At 44.8% G+C, this 18987-nt stretch overlaps 1 protein-coding gene across 1 annotated transcript in view; it reads left to right on the top strand.

Annotated features, from left to right (window-relative positions):
• Nucleotides 1-4618: 4618 nt before the first annotated feature.
• Nucleotides 4619-18987, top strand: part of LOC147440027 (uncharacterized) — an 80048-nt gene continuing 65679 nt past the window's right edge. The window contains exons 1-2 of the mRNA XM_086485726.1: nucleotides 4619-4804; nucleotides 5624-5872. Of these exons, the coding sequence (XP_086341852.1) occupies nucleotides 5647-5872 (226 nt within the window). The 5' untranslated portion in view covers nucleotides 4619-4804; nucleotides 5624-5646. The remainder of the gene's footprint in view (nucleotides 4805-5623; nucleotides 5873-18987) is intronic.

Below are 18987 nucleotides of genomic sequence, written 5' to 3'. Positions count from 1 at the left end.
GAGAGAGAGAGAGAGAGAGAGAGAGAGAGAGAGAGAGAGAGAGTGCTGCATGTTCTGCAGAGGCATGCTACTGTCGGGGGGGGGAGAGAGAGAGAGAGAGAGAGAGAGAGAGAGAGAGAGAGAGAGAGAGAGAGAGAGAGAGAGAGAGAGAGAGAGAGAGAGAGAGAGAGAGAGAGAGAGAGAGAGAGCTACTTGGCCAGGAAGCATTGCGCTGTTTTCAGCAAATGCGAAGCGAGAGCCTCTCCCCAGACACAATCGCCTACGCTCGCATCTTGCAGACATGAGTGCATTTGAAGAGATGGCGAGCACATGAAACAGCATGGAAAGAACCGCCACCCTTTGACTGGGAGAAACGAGATGAGGGATAGGAGTCGCCAAGAGGGCACTTATTTTGCCATGTCGAGATGGGGAGTTGTTTGGAGAGTAGGGTGACCAATATATGGAGGATGCACGAGAGGGGGTCGCGAGCGAGGGGCATGGTCATGAAGTGCAAGGAGTGGTAAGAGCCAAAGGAGGGATGCCGCCATAGTGTGTATGAAGGTGATAGCGCTGCATCATGAGAGAGAGAGAGAGAGAGAGAGAGAGAGAGAGAGAGAGAGAGAGAGAGAGAGAGAGAGAGAGAGAGAGAGAGAGAGAGAGAGAAAACGAAAGAGAGAACCTCCTCTGTAGTGTTCTAAGATGGCATGATAGGATTGCCGAGAGAGGCCAGGGGATTATGATCACCTACGCTCGCATCTTGCAGGCATGCGTGCATTTGAAGAGATGGCGAGCACCTGAAACGGCATGGAAAGAACCGCCACCCTTTGACTGGGAGAAACGAGAGGAGGGACAGGAGTCGCTAAGAGGGCACTGATTTTGCCATGTCGAGATGGGGAGTTGTTTGGAGAGTAGGGTGGCCAATATATGGAGGATGCACGAGAGGGGGTCGCGAGCGAGGGGCATGGCCATGAAGTGCGAGGAGTGGTAAGAGCCAAAGGAGGGTTGCCGCCATAGTGTCTGTGCCCCCCATGAAAGTGATAGCGCTGCATCATGAGAGAGAGAGAGAGAGAGAGAGAGAGAGAGAGAGAGAGAGAGAGAGAGAGAGAGAGAGAGAGAGAGAGAGAGAGAGAGAGAGAGAGAGAGAGAGAGAGAGAGAGAGAGAGAGAGACAAACGAAGGAGAGAACCGCCTCTATAGTGTTCTAAGATGGCATGATAGGATTGCTGAGAGAGGCTAGGGGATTATGATCAGTAAGAGAGAGCCGAATGGGGATGTGAGAGGCAGCACATCCTCCCCATTAAGATGGCGCTGGTGTGTATGCATGGAGTTTGAGAGGGGAGAGAGACTTGTCGCAAAGGAGAATGAAAGAGAATAATATCGCGAGAAGGAGCCGAGAGCGTGAGAGGGAGAGTCTCTTTGCAGGATTGCTACTTTAGGACTTTCAAGTACATGTACATAGGTTAGTTGTCATTTATTGTGACAACCTTAGCAGCATACAATTGGCATAAACACAGTGTTTCATACAAGAACAAAGCACATTGAGGTGCACTCCCACTTAATTAGAGAGAGGGTCTTGGCATGTGACATTAACCTTGAGTACGTGGCAACGGATGAACCAATTGCAAATATCTTCACATAGGCCCTTGTAGCGGAGAAGCTAGGGTGATTTTGAGCGATTCTTGGCATACATGAGATGGCATTGAGCTTGAGGGGGAGTGTTGAGATGTCAAGCTCAACATGTATGACTCTTGGATGACTATCACTGACGGTCATTCTCATCGATACACCTTGGTGGATATGCATATATTTGCTAGTGATACTACAACTGTACTACACTGAGTTGGTCTACCTACCAGGGTGATGGCACACTTATCTATTCATTTCACTCACTAACGGTTCACAGTAGACCATTGTACTAGTTTCTCTTTATGTTGTTATTTTCCCTTATGTTTTGTAGACCTCTTATCTTGAGTTTGTGAAGAAGAAGAAGAACATGTCTTGCCTTCATGTGTGTGTGTGTGCGCTTGCAAGAGCTCAAGCTCTCTCCTTCCCTCTCTCTTATTAACACACACTAAGGCTGGGTTCAAACAAGGCACAAACAACTAAATCAAAAGAAGCATGGAAAGTGCATGTTGCTTAACCATTGGAGCTACTTGATGTCTCTATTTCTCGACCCACCTTGAGAACAAATGGCCCTCCCCCCTCAGAAAGAAGCAGACTTCGGCCTACGGTCAAGGACATGCTAAAGTCAGTTGATTGCTGCCAACTGCAATCAACAACAAGATGTCATGTATTCATCCTAAGCCTAGGCTACACAAGTACGAACCAATCAAGCCTTTCTATGCTTGCTTCTACTCATCCTTACTGCTGGCCTTTATGAACAAGTAGGGGGGAAGTAGTAAGATGAGGAGAGTGCTACCACCACTCACGTTTGAACTCAGCCTAAGTACCACTCGATCCTTAATACCCTTAGGGGATGGAATCTACGATAGGGTGAGAATTGGCAATCGAAGGATTTAAAACAACTTTATGACCATGCTACCTATGGGTCTAGAAACCCTCTCCATCTAAGTTGACATGATTAACGTCTAGTAAGGTAATAAATAAATCAAGATTGCCTCTCCTACTACGCTAAGTTGACATGATTAACGTCTAGTAAGGTAATAAATAAATCAAGATTGCCTCTCCTACAACGCTAAGTGGGCATGCCTCCATGCCCAACCTTGTCCATATGTGACATGGGATGGGCATCAAGGGATCAATAACGCAAACATGCCTGCTCAAATCTTGAGGTGCATCAGGTTTGACATAGTGAAGGGATTAAGGGTAGAGGTGAAAAGTTGCATCAAGATTTAATGCATGTCAGAGGTCCGATCACACACTAATTCAGAGCTCGAACCCGCATCCAAGTTTGCTAGTCTATCCAAGAGCGCCATGCACGATTCGTCGCTCAATCGCAATGCAGCTCTGATTATATGCATATCCAATGAAAGTAAATATTTATAGGTTCATCCTACTCAGTCGAAATTCACTAAGCCCATTAATTAGTTTATGAGATTCTAGGGAATCTTAGAGAATTTCAGCACCCCAAAGGCAAAGTTTTCACCATGCTCCCTCGTCCGCCCCTTCGCTATCGCCCCATTGCCATACCCCCCCCACCGCCCCCCAAACACTGTCTCCATGATCCGCGCCATCTCCAATGAGACAGAGACACAAATGTGCCTGCGCTATCCCTCCGGACCTGCCAAAAGAGAGAGTACCATTCTCTTGAGACTGTTCTTCTAATCAAACCCCACATCACCTCTACAACAATGGCTCCAGCCATTGCCCTGATCTACAATACTGCGTGCAGTCCCTCGAGACATCGAGAAGCTTCCAATGAATAGAGACTTCCCTACTCGCATCTAACTACCTTGCATTGCGCCAAGCAACACAAACCTCCTTTGTGCCCATCTTCTCAGATTCTTCTCTGCCATGTGCACATCCCTCCCCGGCATCGCCGACCCAATCCTTGATTTGTGCAGTATGTCCACACATAGAGAGTACTGACTATTTGCACTCAGCTGAGACACACACACACACACACACACACACACACACACACACACACACACACACACACACACACACACACACACACACACACGCGTAGACCTCAAGATCCTCCCTGGCTTGCTCTCCATCCTCACACAATGCTAGATCTGGGGTGTTATGGTGTGCACACACACACACACACACACACACACACACACAGAGAGAGAGAGAGAGAGAGAGAGAGAGAGAGAGAGAGAGAGAGAGAGAGAGAGAGAGAGAGAGAGAGAGAGAGAGAGAGAGAGAGAGAGAGAGAGATCCTCCGTCTTCCCTCTCTGAGTCTGCAGACAAGCACTAGATAGACCAATAGAGAAGAAGACCAAGCCTGCCCTCCCATGCCCGATCACGGCGGACACCAAAAGGCTTACTCTGATCACCTGCCAGCAAAAATCTCTCTTCGTATGCGCAACTGCTGGTGCATGGCGTCTCTCTCCTTCACGTCCTCCACCGTCCGTATTCGCCTCACGCTTGCCATCTGTGCCCCTGTAACTCCCTTTTCTTTTCCTATTCCACTTTTATACCCCCTAATAAGCCCCAAACTCAAAATTGGCAGCCCTATTTGTGCCAATATACTTTTTGTGCAGAGGTTACTTTTTCTGTGGCTACGTCAAAATGGACGATCCTCTTAAATTTGATCCAACTTTTCACCTCTACCCTTGATCCCTTCACTACACCCAGTAGCAAAGAAACTCTGGCTCCCCAGTTTAAATTCGTCGATCCTGTGCCTTAGGCTGGTGTCACATTGGGGCGGGCAAAAGCGTCCCATGCTGAGATGGCGCCCGTATATTGGCTGGGGCGAAAAGTAAAACATGGCCGCGAGACCCTGTCAGAGGGACGGCCTTGCATGCCCGCCCAAGTTTCTAAAGGTGCGGCCATCTGACAAAAAGCAAGGCGCTAATGCTAACTATTCGATTTGAATTCTACACGTCAGCGTGAGAACCGGTAGCTCTACCAAGTGGCCAAAGCTGGTTTGTTGAAACTGATGGACACTTTTTTAACTAAAGCCAAGCGTGACATGAAAGGGACGGCCATGCTCGTGAAAGAAGGGGGGACGCCCGTCCCAGTGTGACACCAGCCTTACTTCTGAGGTCGAGCGCTAAGGGGACTTAGCTGCGAAACTATAACTTGTTCCTCCGTGCCCGACTTCCCTTCGGACCCCGGCCTTACGCCTTTTGCGGAGCAGGTAGACAACCTGCAGTCGAGGACTTCTTCCATGTTCGCCATCCTCGCAGCAGGTAAAGTTTTAGTTGTTACATGCTAAAGCAATCATTCACCCATCAATGCCAATTGAAATGGAAAACAGTGGCTTAACAGATCGCCTCATTTATTGCAACTTCATCTTGAGGCCATGTTAATTTATGATGATTATTGATGGTCAGCAATGAGGTACCAGCTGAAGTAATATAGGGGAATTGTATCTTTGCTCAAACATTTAGAGTAGTGGATTGACAACACATTTCATAATGGAAGTCCCGTAATTTGGATTGGACTCTGGTCAATTTGTTAATGTTGTCTATAGTTTGAAGTTTTGGATTTCTTATCATCTTATTGAAAGTGTGATTGTCGCTGTATGGATGCTTGCTAAGCACTTCTTCAAATCCTATGCCTGCTCAAAGGATATAACACCCATTGTAACAGTAATTACTTTAGATTGTGCACTTTGATTTCCACGTATTCATGTAACGTACTTTTGGGTCCTGAAATTAGTGCATGGATTTATGATTTGTGTATAAGATGAGTTTGATCTATGTTAATAAATGAATGTATAGGGTCAGGGCCTAAATTTCACAGATATACCAGAATTTTTTAATGATAGGTACTATTCCAAGTGCCACTTTCACATGCTTTGTGAAACATGATATAAGTTTGATATGTGATTCGTGCATAAGATGAGTTTGATCTTTGTTATGAAAGAGGAAGAATTGTTTGACTTACTGATGGTTTGTGTGCTCTTTTCTATGACATAAGCAGTGCAGTTCATTATAATTATTTTCTGCATCAGCCTTTTGAATTTAGCACCTGCTGCTAATGTTACCTTTTATGCTGCCAAATAGGTTGCCTGAAGAATGAGTAGGTTATGGAGGCTCTGCAGTGTTATGCCTCTGACAGTGATTCATCAGAGTCAGAAGTTGATATTCAAGAGTCACGGAAGAAAGCGAAGCTAATGGAAATATTTAATGGGAAAGTAGTAGATGCAGTTGGATTTCACACCCCTCACGGAATCGCACATTTGGAGTCAGCTAGTGCTGATGCTTCCTCGTTGCCACCTCCTCCGCCAGACCTGCTAACTGCTTCCAATTCTTGTAATTTTCTACTTGTTTTTATCTGTATTTGAGGTGCTTTCGATGCTATCTACACTGATAGGTAGACACACATGTACAGCATGCATACATTTGTTGTATGTGTGCGTGTGCGCGCATGCGTACATGCGTGTGCGTTTCACCCAGAAAAAAGTGTGTGTATGTGTGGAGTAATGCATAGAAGTGGATGCTTTCCTATGTATGTACTTTTAGACCATTTCCCAGACCAGAGTTTACACATGATTACCCACACCCACACCCACACCCACATGCACTGCATACTCATTCACACTATCACACACGTACATATGTCCGACCCTCTCAAGGGTCCCCACTGCGTTACGGGAGTGGTGTATGCTTTCCATTGCTCAAACAGGCCGTACAACAGATGACATACTCAATGCAAGGACTGACTCCACTCTAGGAAGATTAACGTCATGGAAACTCTTCAAGATAAAGCATCTCCAATACTGATCTGATGCACCGATGAGAACCGAGTCGAGGTGGGCTGCGTATGGTCACCATGAGGTAGATTCGATTTCCACACCTGATGTGAGAGGGTTCAAGGGCTGAGGCTGGTTGCAAAAATGCAGATGACTAGGGCAGATAGGGCATGGTGCCTCCAAGGGAGCCTTGAAATGGGCTAGATGGAGGCGGATATGCCTGCCAGAGGCTGATTGCTCAAGGCTGAAACAAAGCAGCATAGAGGGCTTGCAATCTGGAGCAGAAAGTGCTGGAAGGAGGGGTCGACTTGTTGTTGAAAAATGCTGCCAGAATGGGCCAAAAGCATGCCCTATGATTAGGCCAGCCTCTGTTTCAGGGTTTTTTTGCACCTCGAGCTTCGTAGGTGAGGGGTTCATTTGTGAGTGCACAGTTGCACACATTAAGTTTTAGGGTTCTAACATAGCTGTTTCTCTCAACGCAGTGATGCAAAACCGCAGATCGGAAATGTTGAAATCACATTAGAGTTGCAAAGTTGCAAGGAACATGGGGGTTGGTGATGGTGAAGATGATGGGGGCAGATAGGGCAGTAGATGACGCCTCCAAGGGAGCCGAGAGATAGGCTAGATGGAGGATGATATGGCTGCCAGAGGCTGATGGCTCGACCCATCTGCTACGGTCCCCCCATTCAGCTTTTGGGAATCTCAATGGGCTCTCACACCTCTATGAACCAACATGGCAACAGTAGAGGGCTTGCGATCTGGAGTAGAAAATGCCTGAGGGAGGGGTCGATCTGTTGCAAATACATGCTTCCAAAATGGGCTAAGAAGCATGCTCTATGTTGAGGCCAGGCCCTGCTTTTATTGGTTTTTGCACCTCGAGATTTGTAGGTCAGGGGTTCACTTGTGAGTGCACATTTGCACACATTAAGTTTTGGGGCACTAAAATAGCCGTATCTCCCAACGTAGTGATGCATTTGACTTGGGAACTGGAATAAGACCTTGCAATTATCTCAGGCTACATGCTTGTTTTCCCACATGTCCACCAAGGTGTAAGAACATCCGTCAATCACGTTTATGAACTTTTACAGTTCTGACCGACAAAACCTAATCTAATGGGATTGTTTGGACACGCAGTTTCTGTGAACAAGCTAACGAAATTGCTGAACAATAGGTTTAGCATGTGCACTTGGCACCAGAGTGAATGTGCTGTAGTTTTTACCACTATCTGTTGAAAAAATCATCGAAGAAGATTTTCTCGAGGAAGCTAAATAGACGCTAGGAGGATTTTGTGGAGGCATGCACTGTTTGATAGTTTAAGGACTGTTGTAGATTCTTTAGATATGGTAGGCTGCTTTGCGGTCAAATTCTTTGCTTAACAAGTAAATTCTACAATTTTCTCTAAAATCTTGGCATATTCTTTGGACTTCATAACCTCTCGATCTCAAAATTGTAACAGATTTTAGGATTGGTTTGCTTGTTGGAAAAGCAAACTTTTGAGCTCTGATACTCAAACCCTTTGATGGCTAAAACATTCATTGTGGTTTACGCGATGTTTAATTGAGGAAAATCAAAATGAAGACGTCTCGTTACCCCTTCCTAGGTAGTCTTGGACTTCGTGTTCTATTATGTCTTGGACCTCGAGTTCATGCATGAAACGATAGACTTGGCTTTCTGCTGGGCCTTGTGCTCGCATGTACATGCTCGGAATTGCCACATGGGCTAGCTTTTTGTACATTGTGTGCTTGTGTAGGAAGTTGAAACACTTCTAGTCATAGGCTTACGAACACAGATTGTTGATATCGATGCTCTACCGATGTTGCATTGCATAACATATTTATGTGCTTGCGTGCCTTAATTATGCATGCTACATTCTTGCATGAATATCGTGACCTGTTTTGGAGAATGGGGATGCCCCTTTGAAACCGTGCCTTTGCTGTTTGCTAACATATTTTTGGGGCTTGTGAATAGATGGTAAATATAGCCCTCTTTGTAGGATGAGGAAATCCTACGACTAGAGGCATGGGTGCGGGTGACCAAAAAGTCACTTAAACATTAATAAATGTAATTTCGCCCGCATTTTTTATTTTGAAGTGTACATAAAAGACTTAACGTCACCATACGGAGTGTTCGTACGTATTTGGTACGTCAGGTGCATAGTTCTCTACATGGCTGGTTGCCAGTGGCCAAGGGCTGCCCACTAGGAGTGCCGTGCTGTGCTGCACAATATATCTCAGAGAGGTGCCCCCCTGCCCTATATATATTTTGCCAAAGGCAGCCTGCCTGACCCACACCTCAGCTCCCATGATATGGAAAAGGGGCAGAAAGCTGGGAAAATGTGGATAAGAGCCACAGAGGCAACTGGGGGCACCTAGAAGGCAAGGGAAAATCTGCACCTAGAGGAATCTACATGGCTATAGAGAGAGCGAAAACCGAGGGCTAAACAGAACCCGACATGGAAATACTATCTCCGGGCAGCACAACCACAAAACTGTTAAAGTTAGTATCATCTCAAGTGAATAGCCGAATGTGATCCCAATATTTATTTTGGCTTTAGGTATTTATTTTATTCTATGTCAAAGTCTGGGTAGGGCAATCTACTGAGGTAGGTATGTAAACAACCCATTGTCCCCATTGTATTATCTATCAATTCATTGCCAAGGTTGGCTGGTTCAGAAATCTCTCTCTCTCTCTCTCTCTCTCTCTCTCTCTCTCTCTCACGCGCGCGTGCATTCTCTCCTTGGTCTGGACGCTTCCGCATCGTTAGACTTTGACATGGTATCAGAGCCTTGGTGGAGCAACTAGCATGTTGAGAAGAAGCAGAGAGAAGCCATGAAGACACACCCCTCCCCCCCGCCGCCTTGCCAATGGCGCTATTCGATCCCCCCTCTGCAATATCGGCGTGTCAAAACGCTAACTATCCTACGTTCTTGGTGTTTTTGGTGTTGTTGCCTTACACTCTTGGCGTTTGTCTATACTTTCCTTGCAGCGTTTTGAAACGCAGAAGGAGTTGGCGTCGTCGTCACCTTGTATTGATTACTGCATGCTTTGGCTGGGCCTTTGTTGTCAGCGTCTTGAAACGCTAAGTGCAAAACCACTTAATGTTGGGAAGTGTGCTCCCTAATCACCAATGGTTTAGCGTTAGGCTATGGAGGATGAAGCCTTAGCTTAATCATGGTGTCAAGGTTAGGGTTAGAGAGATGGCGATTAGAGTTAGGGTTACGCTAAGAGCAAGAGCATAAAGAGAGAGTATAGACACAATGATTGTTGCTAAATTGGCTTTATCTGACAAGAAAATAATTCTAAATGAATTATTGGATTTATAAGTGAGAGGGTTTTCTCGCTTGGAACACCAAGAAAAATAATTCTAAATGAATTATTGGAATTATAAGTGAGAGGGTTTTTCTCACTGGAGACATCCGAGTACAGAGTATTCCTAGTGCGTCATTGAAAGTAATGACGGGAGCATTGAGAACGGGAATATCTGTAAGGCCACCAGGAACGAGTACTTCTGATGCGTCACAACGGATGGTGACAGGGAGCATCGGAAAGAAGTATCCGACCATCTCGGAACGGACATCTCTGATGCGTCATAGGATGGTGACATAGAGCATCGTGAAGGAGATTGTACCGTAAGTTTGGTAGGAAAGGACTAGGTGATGGGTATTCCTGATGCGTCACAAGGTGGGTGACGGGTGCATCGGAAAGGGGATATCCATAGTCAAGAGGAAATCCGAACTGGAAAAGAGGAATACGCGTAAAGACGCAAGCACAAGAATAAAGATGGGTTCTGAGAAGCTTTTCTTAAAAAGCGGAATATTTTAAAGAGTTTTCCGGGAAGAGCAGACGCTTTCCCGCGAGGAATCTATGTATGCATTGCATTTGTGTATGTGGTTGCATCCAGGGACGCCTGGGAAGTCTTGTGAAAAGCATTGTTTTAAACTTATAAGGTTTTATTGAGTTTTTGGGCAGGTTCATACCAATTTTAAAATATGGCGGCCGTCCACAAAAAATAAAGCAACAAAACCAGCCAGCGAATTCTCTCTCCTTATTTCGGATAGAACAAAAAAGAAAAAAAACGAAAATTCTTTTTTTGAGGGGGAAAAAAAAAACGGCCGCAATCTCTACGCGAGCAGCTATTCGTGCCGTGGTCAAGGAGCTATAAAAGCACCACATGCCCTCACTGAAAAGGGGTTACCAACGTCAGCAAGAGAAGGCTCTGCCGGCAGATAACTCAAGAGATCGCGAGTCTACGAAGCGCGGAAGTCGCTTTTCCCACTCAAGAGCGAGAGGTATCTATTGTGGATTCGCCATACGAATTGTTGTCGCGTGTGTGTTTGCAGGTACTTCATTGCGAAGGAGAAGCGAGAAGGCTTCGGCCTACGCTTGGGAATTCCGGGAACGGAATTTGGAAATTGTCTACGGAGTCTCGACTCCGAGTACAGACGGAAAAAGGATTGAGAGCTCGTCTCTCGGATTTCCCTTACGAGAAGGAACGACCATCGAGTCAGAGATTTAGAACGGAGGGGTTTTCTCCGGTTTTTGTGCTTGTAAAAAGATTCTCCCTAATAAAGAATTCTCTTTAAAGGGGGGACCAGCCCATCTTTTGGTCCTAGTACTGTGTCGATCTTCTCACTCTCTCTCTCTCTCTATTTATTTCTCTCTATATCCTTTGGCTTCAGTAGTGATAAATTCTATTTATCCGAGTATATTTTACATTGTTATGTGCTCCCGTTTGTGACAGTGGTATTAGAGCATGGTCTCCTCTCTTTCTTTGTAAAGGAGGACGACTCTGGGAAGATACGGGAAGAAGCCATGACAAGCCAAGAGAGAAGTAAGCAGGCGGAAACCTAAGTCCTGTAGGAAAAGGCTCGCAGAGTTGGAATTTTTTTCTCTCTGCAAGAAGTCGACACAAGACTTGGGATTCTCTGAGAAGGCAACAAGAGCATGATGCTCAAGAACCTAGAGAATCCAAGGAGCGGAATGCTCGAGATCCTTTAGAATCCAGAAAATATCCATGAACATCAATCCATAACCATAGCCAAGAAATCCCATCATTCCGGGAAGGATATGAAGAAGGTCTTTAGATCTCAGAACACTCCGGTCAAGTTTGATACTTTTGACGGATGGGAAGATGTTCCAAAAGCTAACGCTTTCATTCAATAGTTTGAAGTTACCTTTGCAAGCGGCAATTTCTAGAAAGCGTCGAAGGTGAGGCATGTGACCAAACACCTCAAGGGGGATGGCAAGTACTTGGTGGTATACCAAAGCTCTGCAAGGAACTTACAACAAGACTTGGATTCAATTCAAGGCTGAATTTTTTGACAAATTTTTTTTCCTCTTTGCTTTGAGGAAGGCATCCAAGAAGATTGGGATCGGTTTGCCCAATAGAAATACGAGCGAGTCCAAGCAAGTAGTGGTTCACTCTTGCCAAGGTAGCTCCATTCTTGATCCTCTCTGAGGAAGGAAAGATGAACAAATTTAACGAAGGACTTTTGCCCGAATTTTGTAAACCCATCTGCAAGATACTTTGCAGCAGATGGTGGAGTCAACAATACAAAGCTGAAAGTGTACACCTTAGTGTACATAGAATCCAATCCCCGTGGTGGGACGGGAAACATTGAACAGAGAAAGTTTGGAGTAAGGGAATTAAATCTAACTCCCGAGTTCTTGAATAGAAGACCCTTGAACTTTAAGTGAGAGGACAGGTTTTTAATCAAAGTTACATCTTTGAGGAAATCATAAAGTGCATTATGCTTGTTTGCTCTTTTGCACGAGGTATGGTTGTGTCTAACCAGGACAATCACTCTCGAGTGTTTATGAGAGTAAGGTTGAGTCAGAACATTGTTTATACGATGAACTGCTTTACTTAACCATCCGGAAGGTCCATGATTGATCTGGTATCCGGTAGTTCTCCAACAAATTACCTGCTATTGCGGGTAGGAAATTATGAAGGAACCATTCTGAGTTTTCAAGCAAAGAAAAGCTTTCATGAAGCTGGAGTACTCTTTAAGCCCACACCCCCTACCCGGTAAGGGAAGATATGGTAGTGCTTTTTGCACAAGTGAATGAACACTCTCTTTACGAGGGAACGAACAAGCGACGACTACGGCCTGTGCTTGAGGAATCCAAGGATTAAAATCCTAGATTATTTGATGAGCGGGTTTTGCTCTAAGATCGAGCCAAGTGAGCATCAAGGTGAGCGTTTTCGCTCTAAGGATCTTACGAAGGGAAGGTAATTTCCCAGGTTCACCGAAACTTTAACACAGCTTAAGAATTATGTACACTTTTGAGTACATAGATAACACACGAAGATGCATACCTATGCTAAGGAACTGGACGGGAGTTTGTTATACTCTCTTGAGCGCCTTTTTGCGCACAAGAATATTCCGACACGAGAATCTCTATTTGAGATGTGTTTGGTAGAAGGAATTTGAGTTTCTCTACGGAGAAGAGGTTTTCTAATGGTCGTTGATCATTGAGTACGCTATGTGCTTTTACCATTACAGTAGCAACTTTTGGTTGCGGTATATGTTTCTCCATGAGCAGGTCAAGTAGCATTTACACGTTGCTGGAATAAATTCGAACTATTATGTTCGTAAGAATATAGTTCGCCAACCGTTTCAAAATGGTAAGCATTACATATGGGAGAACATCCTTGAGAATCAAAGAGGGTTCGCTCTATTGTGAACGAGGTTTCAACGTACGTTCAGAAAATGTTATGGCTAGAATCCTATCTGCCTGAGATTTTGCAAGTCGTCATTGATGCGCGCAAGGTGAATCATTTTTGATGATTTTGTAAGGAAGAGATGCTAATGGGCATCGGGAAAACACTGCTGGTGGTAATAACTCGCAGGAGGAAAAGATTGGAAGGAAGTGCCGCCGTGCACAAGGAATCTTCGGGTTGGAACCGTTTGCCTATGTTGAGCGACGCCCCGGAACAAGAACGTTCTTTAAGGTGATCACAAATTGTGAAAGAAAGACATCGAGCTTAATGCTCTATGACTTGGGCATTCCCTATGTGGGAGGACACAAGAGGTTTAATACCCTCTGGACTAACAGTGCAGGATTATGCGCAAGGACAAATACCTAGATTGATTTCTAGGAAAATTATTCTTCTCGAATTTGAGAAGACGGAATCAAGTTAACAGAGTCTTGGATAAGGAAACTTTGGATCAAAACAATTGGCCTACCCAAAGCAAAGGCACTGAATAAGAACTTACTTTGGTAAGATGACACACTTTGTCTGCCACAGGAAGATTCACAGGAGCTTAATGCTCTCGACATGCCCTATGCGGGAGGACAGAAGAGGTTTAATATCCTCAGGATTAATAGCGCAAGGTTATGCGCAAGGACATAGACCTGGAGGATTATTCTTCTCGGAATTGAGAAGGTGGAATTGAGTCAACACATTCTTGGATGAGGAAACTTCCGATCTGTTGGAAAGAGGCGAATGACGAGTTCTTACATGGCTCGTAAGTTTGGTGATTGGTGAAGGATATCCTCCAGGTACTAGAGGAAGGACATGAACCGGTAGGGTAAGTATTGAATTATTGAATTTTTGTTTAATTTAATTTCTAAGTTCTCTCTTGAGAAAGGACTAGCTCAACTCACCATTGAGCAAGATTTGAAATTTTTCCGGTTTCTCTCCGGGCAGTTGAGTTGGACCTCTACGTTGAGGACAACTGTTGATAAGTGAGAGGGATGTTGCTAAATTGGCTTTATCTGACAAGAAAATAATTCTAAATGAATTATTGGATTTATAAGTGAGAGGGTTTTCTCGCTTGGAACACCAAGAAAAATAATTCTAAATGAATTATTGGAATTTTAAGTGAGAGGGTTTTTCTCACTGGAGACATCCGAGTACAGAGTATTCCTAGTGCGTCATTGAAAGTAATGACGGGAGCATTGAGAATGGGAATATCTGTAAGGCCACCAGGAACGGGTACTTCTGATGCGTCACAACGGATGGGTGACCGGGAGCATCAGTAAAGAAGTATTCGACCATCCGGGAACGGACATCTCTGATGCGTCCTAGGATGGTGACATAGAGCATCGTGAAGGAGATTGTACCGTAAGTTCGGTAGGAAAGGACTAGGTGATGGATATTCCTGATGCGTCACAAGGTGGGTGACGGGTGCATCGGAAAGGGGATATCCATAGTCGAGAGGAAATCCGAACTTGAAAAGAGGAATACGCGTAAAGACGCAAGCACAAGAATAAAGATGGGTTCTAAGAAGCTTTTCTTAAAAAGCGGAATATTTTAAAGAGTTTTCCGGGAAGAGCAAACGCTTTCCCGCGAGGAATCTATTTGTGCATGTGGTTGCATCCAGGGACGCCTTGGAAGTGTTGTGAAAAAGCATTGTTTTAAACTTACAAGGTTTTATTGAGTTTTCGGGCAGGTTCAGACCAATTTTAAAATATACCGGCCGTCCACTTAATAAGTGGACAGTCACTTAGAAAACAAAGCAACAAAACCAGCCAGCGAATTCTCTACGCAAGCAGCTATTCGTGCCGTGGTCAAGGAGCTATAAAAGCACCACATGCCCTCACTGAAAAGGGGTTACCAACGTCAGCAAGAGAAGGCTATGCCGACAGATAATGCAAGAGATCGCGAGACTACGAAGTGCGGAAGTCGCTTTTCCCGCTCAAGAGCGAGAGGTATCTATTGTGGATTCGCCATACGAATTGTTGTCGCGTGTGTGTTTGTAGGTACTTCATCGCGAAGGAGAAGCGAGAAGGCTTCGGCCTACGCTTGGGAATTCCGGGAACGGAATTCGGAAATTGTCTACGGAGTCTCGATTCCGAGTACAGACGGAAAAAGGATTGAGAGCTCGTCTCTCGGATTTCCCTCACGGGAAGGAACAACCATTGAGTCAGAGATTTAGAACAGAGGGGTTTTCTCCGGTTCTTGTGCTTGTAAAAAGTGTCACAAACGGGAGTGCATAACAATATAAAATACATTCGGATAAATAGGATTTATCACTTATTACTGAAGCTAGAGGATATAGAGAGAAATAAATAGAGAGAGAGATAGAGTGAGAAGATCGACACAGTACTGGGGACCAGAAGATGGGCTGGTCCCCCCCGTAATAGTATCTTTATTACTGAGGAGAAGTCTATTCAAGCACTTGAACCGAACGTATTACCACGTTCGTTCTAGAATAAGACTTGATGGTTCCCAGAAGCCTTAGCTTCCGATTCCTAGGGCAAAACCCTATTCCAAGGAACTTCCGTTCCTTATTCCAATTCCTCGAGAATCAAGGTTCTCGCCTCTAGATCTCACCTTCCTGACTCAGGGCATGGCATCCCTGCAACTCTTTTCCAACTCTCTTTCCAGAGTCCTCTTCCCGCAGAACAACTCTGCTTTCCCGGACACGAAGTCCTTACTTGGGAATCCCAACTTCCGGATCACAACTTGAGAGACTACCTCTCTCTGATCCGTGGATCTACTTCCCAAACTCGGGTACGAAACCCTTGGGCTGATATGGCTCTAGTTCCTCAGAGTGCTTTTCTCCTGCAGAGGCTCATGCCTTCCTCTGCTCCTACTCCCTCACGAAGAGGAAGTACACCTGCAATCAAATACTCAAAGATCAGAACATGAAAATCGTTACCTTCAAAGTCTCGACGCTCGAAACGCAACTCGATTCTCGAAAAGCAATTCCTCGGAAGAGATCTCTCCATAGAAAATCCTCTTTCAATCCTACACACAGAAGAGAGGTGTTCTTGGGTTCCTTCTCGTAAATCAGCCCCGTCTACGACGTTTATGGGCTGAAAACAGAGAAAAACAGCAACTTGTCGCGATGGAAACATGCTTCGTAGGCACTTCTTCGCGAGGGAACTCGCGCACTGGGTCTTGGCGACATCTGGTACACTTGGGGCAGCCATGGGCATCACCGGCAACGTCTTCTTTACGGCTGAAATCTGCAGCAGCATCTCCTCCTTGCAAAGATTGGTTCTCCCTAAGTGCGGGCATGTGATGCTTTTATAGCTCCTAGCCACGGACACGAATAGCTGCTCGCGTAGAGATCGCGGCCGTTTTTTTTTTTTTTTTTTTTTGTTCTGTTTTGCCAGAAAAAGAGAGAGAGAAAACGCTGGCTGATCTGTTGCCTTATTTATCAAATGGCCGCCCACTAATAAGTGGGCGGCCGGCGTATTTTAAAAATAGTCTGAACCTGCCCAAAAACTCAATAAAACCTTATAAGTTAAAAACAATGCTTTCACAGCACTTCCCAGGCGTCCCTGGATGCAATCACATGCACAGTTGCAATGCAGACATAGACTTCCTCGCGGGAAAGCATCCGCTTTCCCGAAAAGCAATCCCGCTTTCTCAAAAAGCATCTGTTTTTCCTCAAAGTTTCCTCTGAACCCATCTTCATTCAAGTGCTTGCTTTTTCCTTGTGCACAATTCTAACACAATTCGGAATTTCCTCCCGACTATGGATATTTCCTTTCCGATGCACCCGTCACCCACCTTGTGACGCATCAGGAATACCCATCACCTAGTCCTTTCCTACCGAACTTATGGTACAATCTCCTTCACGATGCTCTATGTCACCCATCCTAGGACGCATCAGAGATGTCCGTTCCCGGATGGTCGGATACTTCTTTCCGATGCTCCCTGTCACCCATCCGATGTGACGCATCAGAAGTACCCGTTCCTGGTGGCCTTACAGATATTCCCGTTCTCAATGCTCCCGTCATTACTTTCAATGACGCACTAGGAATACTCTGTACTCGGATGTCTCCAGTGAGAAAAACCCTCTGACTTAAAATTCCAATAATTCATTTAGAATTATTTTTCTTGGTGTTCCAAGCAAGAAAACCCTCTCACTTATAAATCCAATAATTCATTTAGAATTATTTTCTTGTCAGATAAAGCCAATTTAGCAACATCCCTCTCACTTATCAACAGTTGTCCTCAACTATCGAGGTCCAACTCAACTGCCGGGGAGAAACCGGAAAGATTCCAAATCTTGCTCAATGGTGAGTTGAGCTAGTCCTTTCTCAAGAGAGAACTTAGAAATTAAATTAAACAAAAATTCAATAATTCAATACTTACCTTACCGGTTCATGTCCTTCCTCTAGTACCTGGAGGATATCCTTCACCAATCATCAAACTTACGAGCCATGTAAGAACTCGTCATTCGCCTCTTTCCAACAGATCGGAAGTTTCCTCATCCAAGAATGTGTTGACTCAATTCCACCTTCTCAATTCCGAGAAGAATAATCCTCCTAGAAATCAATCTAGGTCTATGTCCTTGCGCATAACCTTGCGCTATTAGTCCTGAGGATATTAAACCTCTTCTGTCCCCCCGCATAGGGCATGTCGAGAGCATTAAGCTCATGTGAATCTTCCTATGGCAGAACAAGTGTGTCATCCTACCAAAGTAAGTTCTTATTCCGGGCCTTTGCTTTGGGTAGGCCAATTGTTCTGATCCAAAGTTTCCTTATCTAAGACTATGTTAACTTGATTCTGTCTTCTCAAATTCGAGAAGAATAATCTTCCTAGAAATCAATCTAGGTATTTGTCCTTGCGCATAATCCTACGCTGTTAGTCCAGAGGGTATTAAACCTCTTGTGTCCTCTCACATAGGGAATGCCCAAGTCATAGAGCATTAAGTTCGACGTCTTTCTTTCACATACAAAGTTTGCGATCACCTTAGAGAAGGTTCTTGTTCCAGGCCGTCGCTCAACGTAGGCGTACGGTTCCAATTCGAAGATTCTTTGTGCACGGTGGCACTTCCTTCCAATCTTTTCCTCCTGCGAGTTATTACCACCAGCAGTGTTTTCCTGATGCCCATTAGCGTCTCTTCCTTACAAAATCATAAAAAATGATTCACCTTACGAGCTTCAATGACGACTTGCAAAATCTCAGGCAGATAGGATTCTAGCCATAGCATTTTCTGAACGTACGTTCAAACCCGGTTCACAATAGAGCGAACCCTCTTTGAATCTCAGGGATGTTCTCCCATATGTAATTCTTACCATTTTGAAACGGTTGGCGAACTATATTCTTACGAACATAATAGTTCGAATTTATTCCAGCAGCGTGTAAATGCTACTTGACCTGCTCATGGAGAAACATATACCGCAACCAAAAGTTGCTACTGTAATGGTAAAGGCACATAGCGTACTCAATGATCAACGACCATCGGAAAACCTCTTCTCCGTAGAAAAACTCAAATTCCTTCTACCAAACACATCTCAAATAGAGATTCTCGTGTCGGAATATTCTTGTGCGCAAAAAGGCGCTCAAGAGAGTATAACAAACTCTCGTCCAATTCCTTGGCATAGGTCTGCATCTTCGTGTGTTATCCATGTACTCAAAAGTGTACATAATTCTTAAGCTGTGTTAAAGTTTCGGTGAACTTGGGAAATTACCCTCCCTTCGTAAGATCCTTAGAGCGAAGACACTCAACTTGATGATCACTTGGCTCGATCTTAGAGCAAAACCCGCTCATCAAATAATCTAGGATTTTAATCCTTGGATTCCTCAAGCACAGGCCGTAGTCGTCGCTTGTTCCTTCACTCCTAAAGAGAGTGTTCATTCACTTGTACGAAAAGCACTACCATGTCTTCCCTGACCGGGTAGGGGGTGCGGGCTTAAAGAGTATTCAAGCTTGATGAAAGCTTTTCTTTGCTGGAAAGCTCAGAATGGTTCCTTCATAATTTTCC

Source organism: Adiantum capillus-veneris, chromosome 16 (assembly GCF_014529385.1).
Source record: "Adiantum capillus-veneris isolate H3 chromosome 16, ASM1452938v2, whole genome shotgun sequence".
NCBI classification, from domain to species: Eukaryota; Viridiplantae; Streptophyta; class Polypodiopsida; order Polypodiales; family Pteridaceae; genus Adiantum; species Adiantum capillus-veneris.
This window is presented reverse-complemented; position numbering and strand designations above follow the sequence as displayed.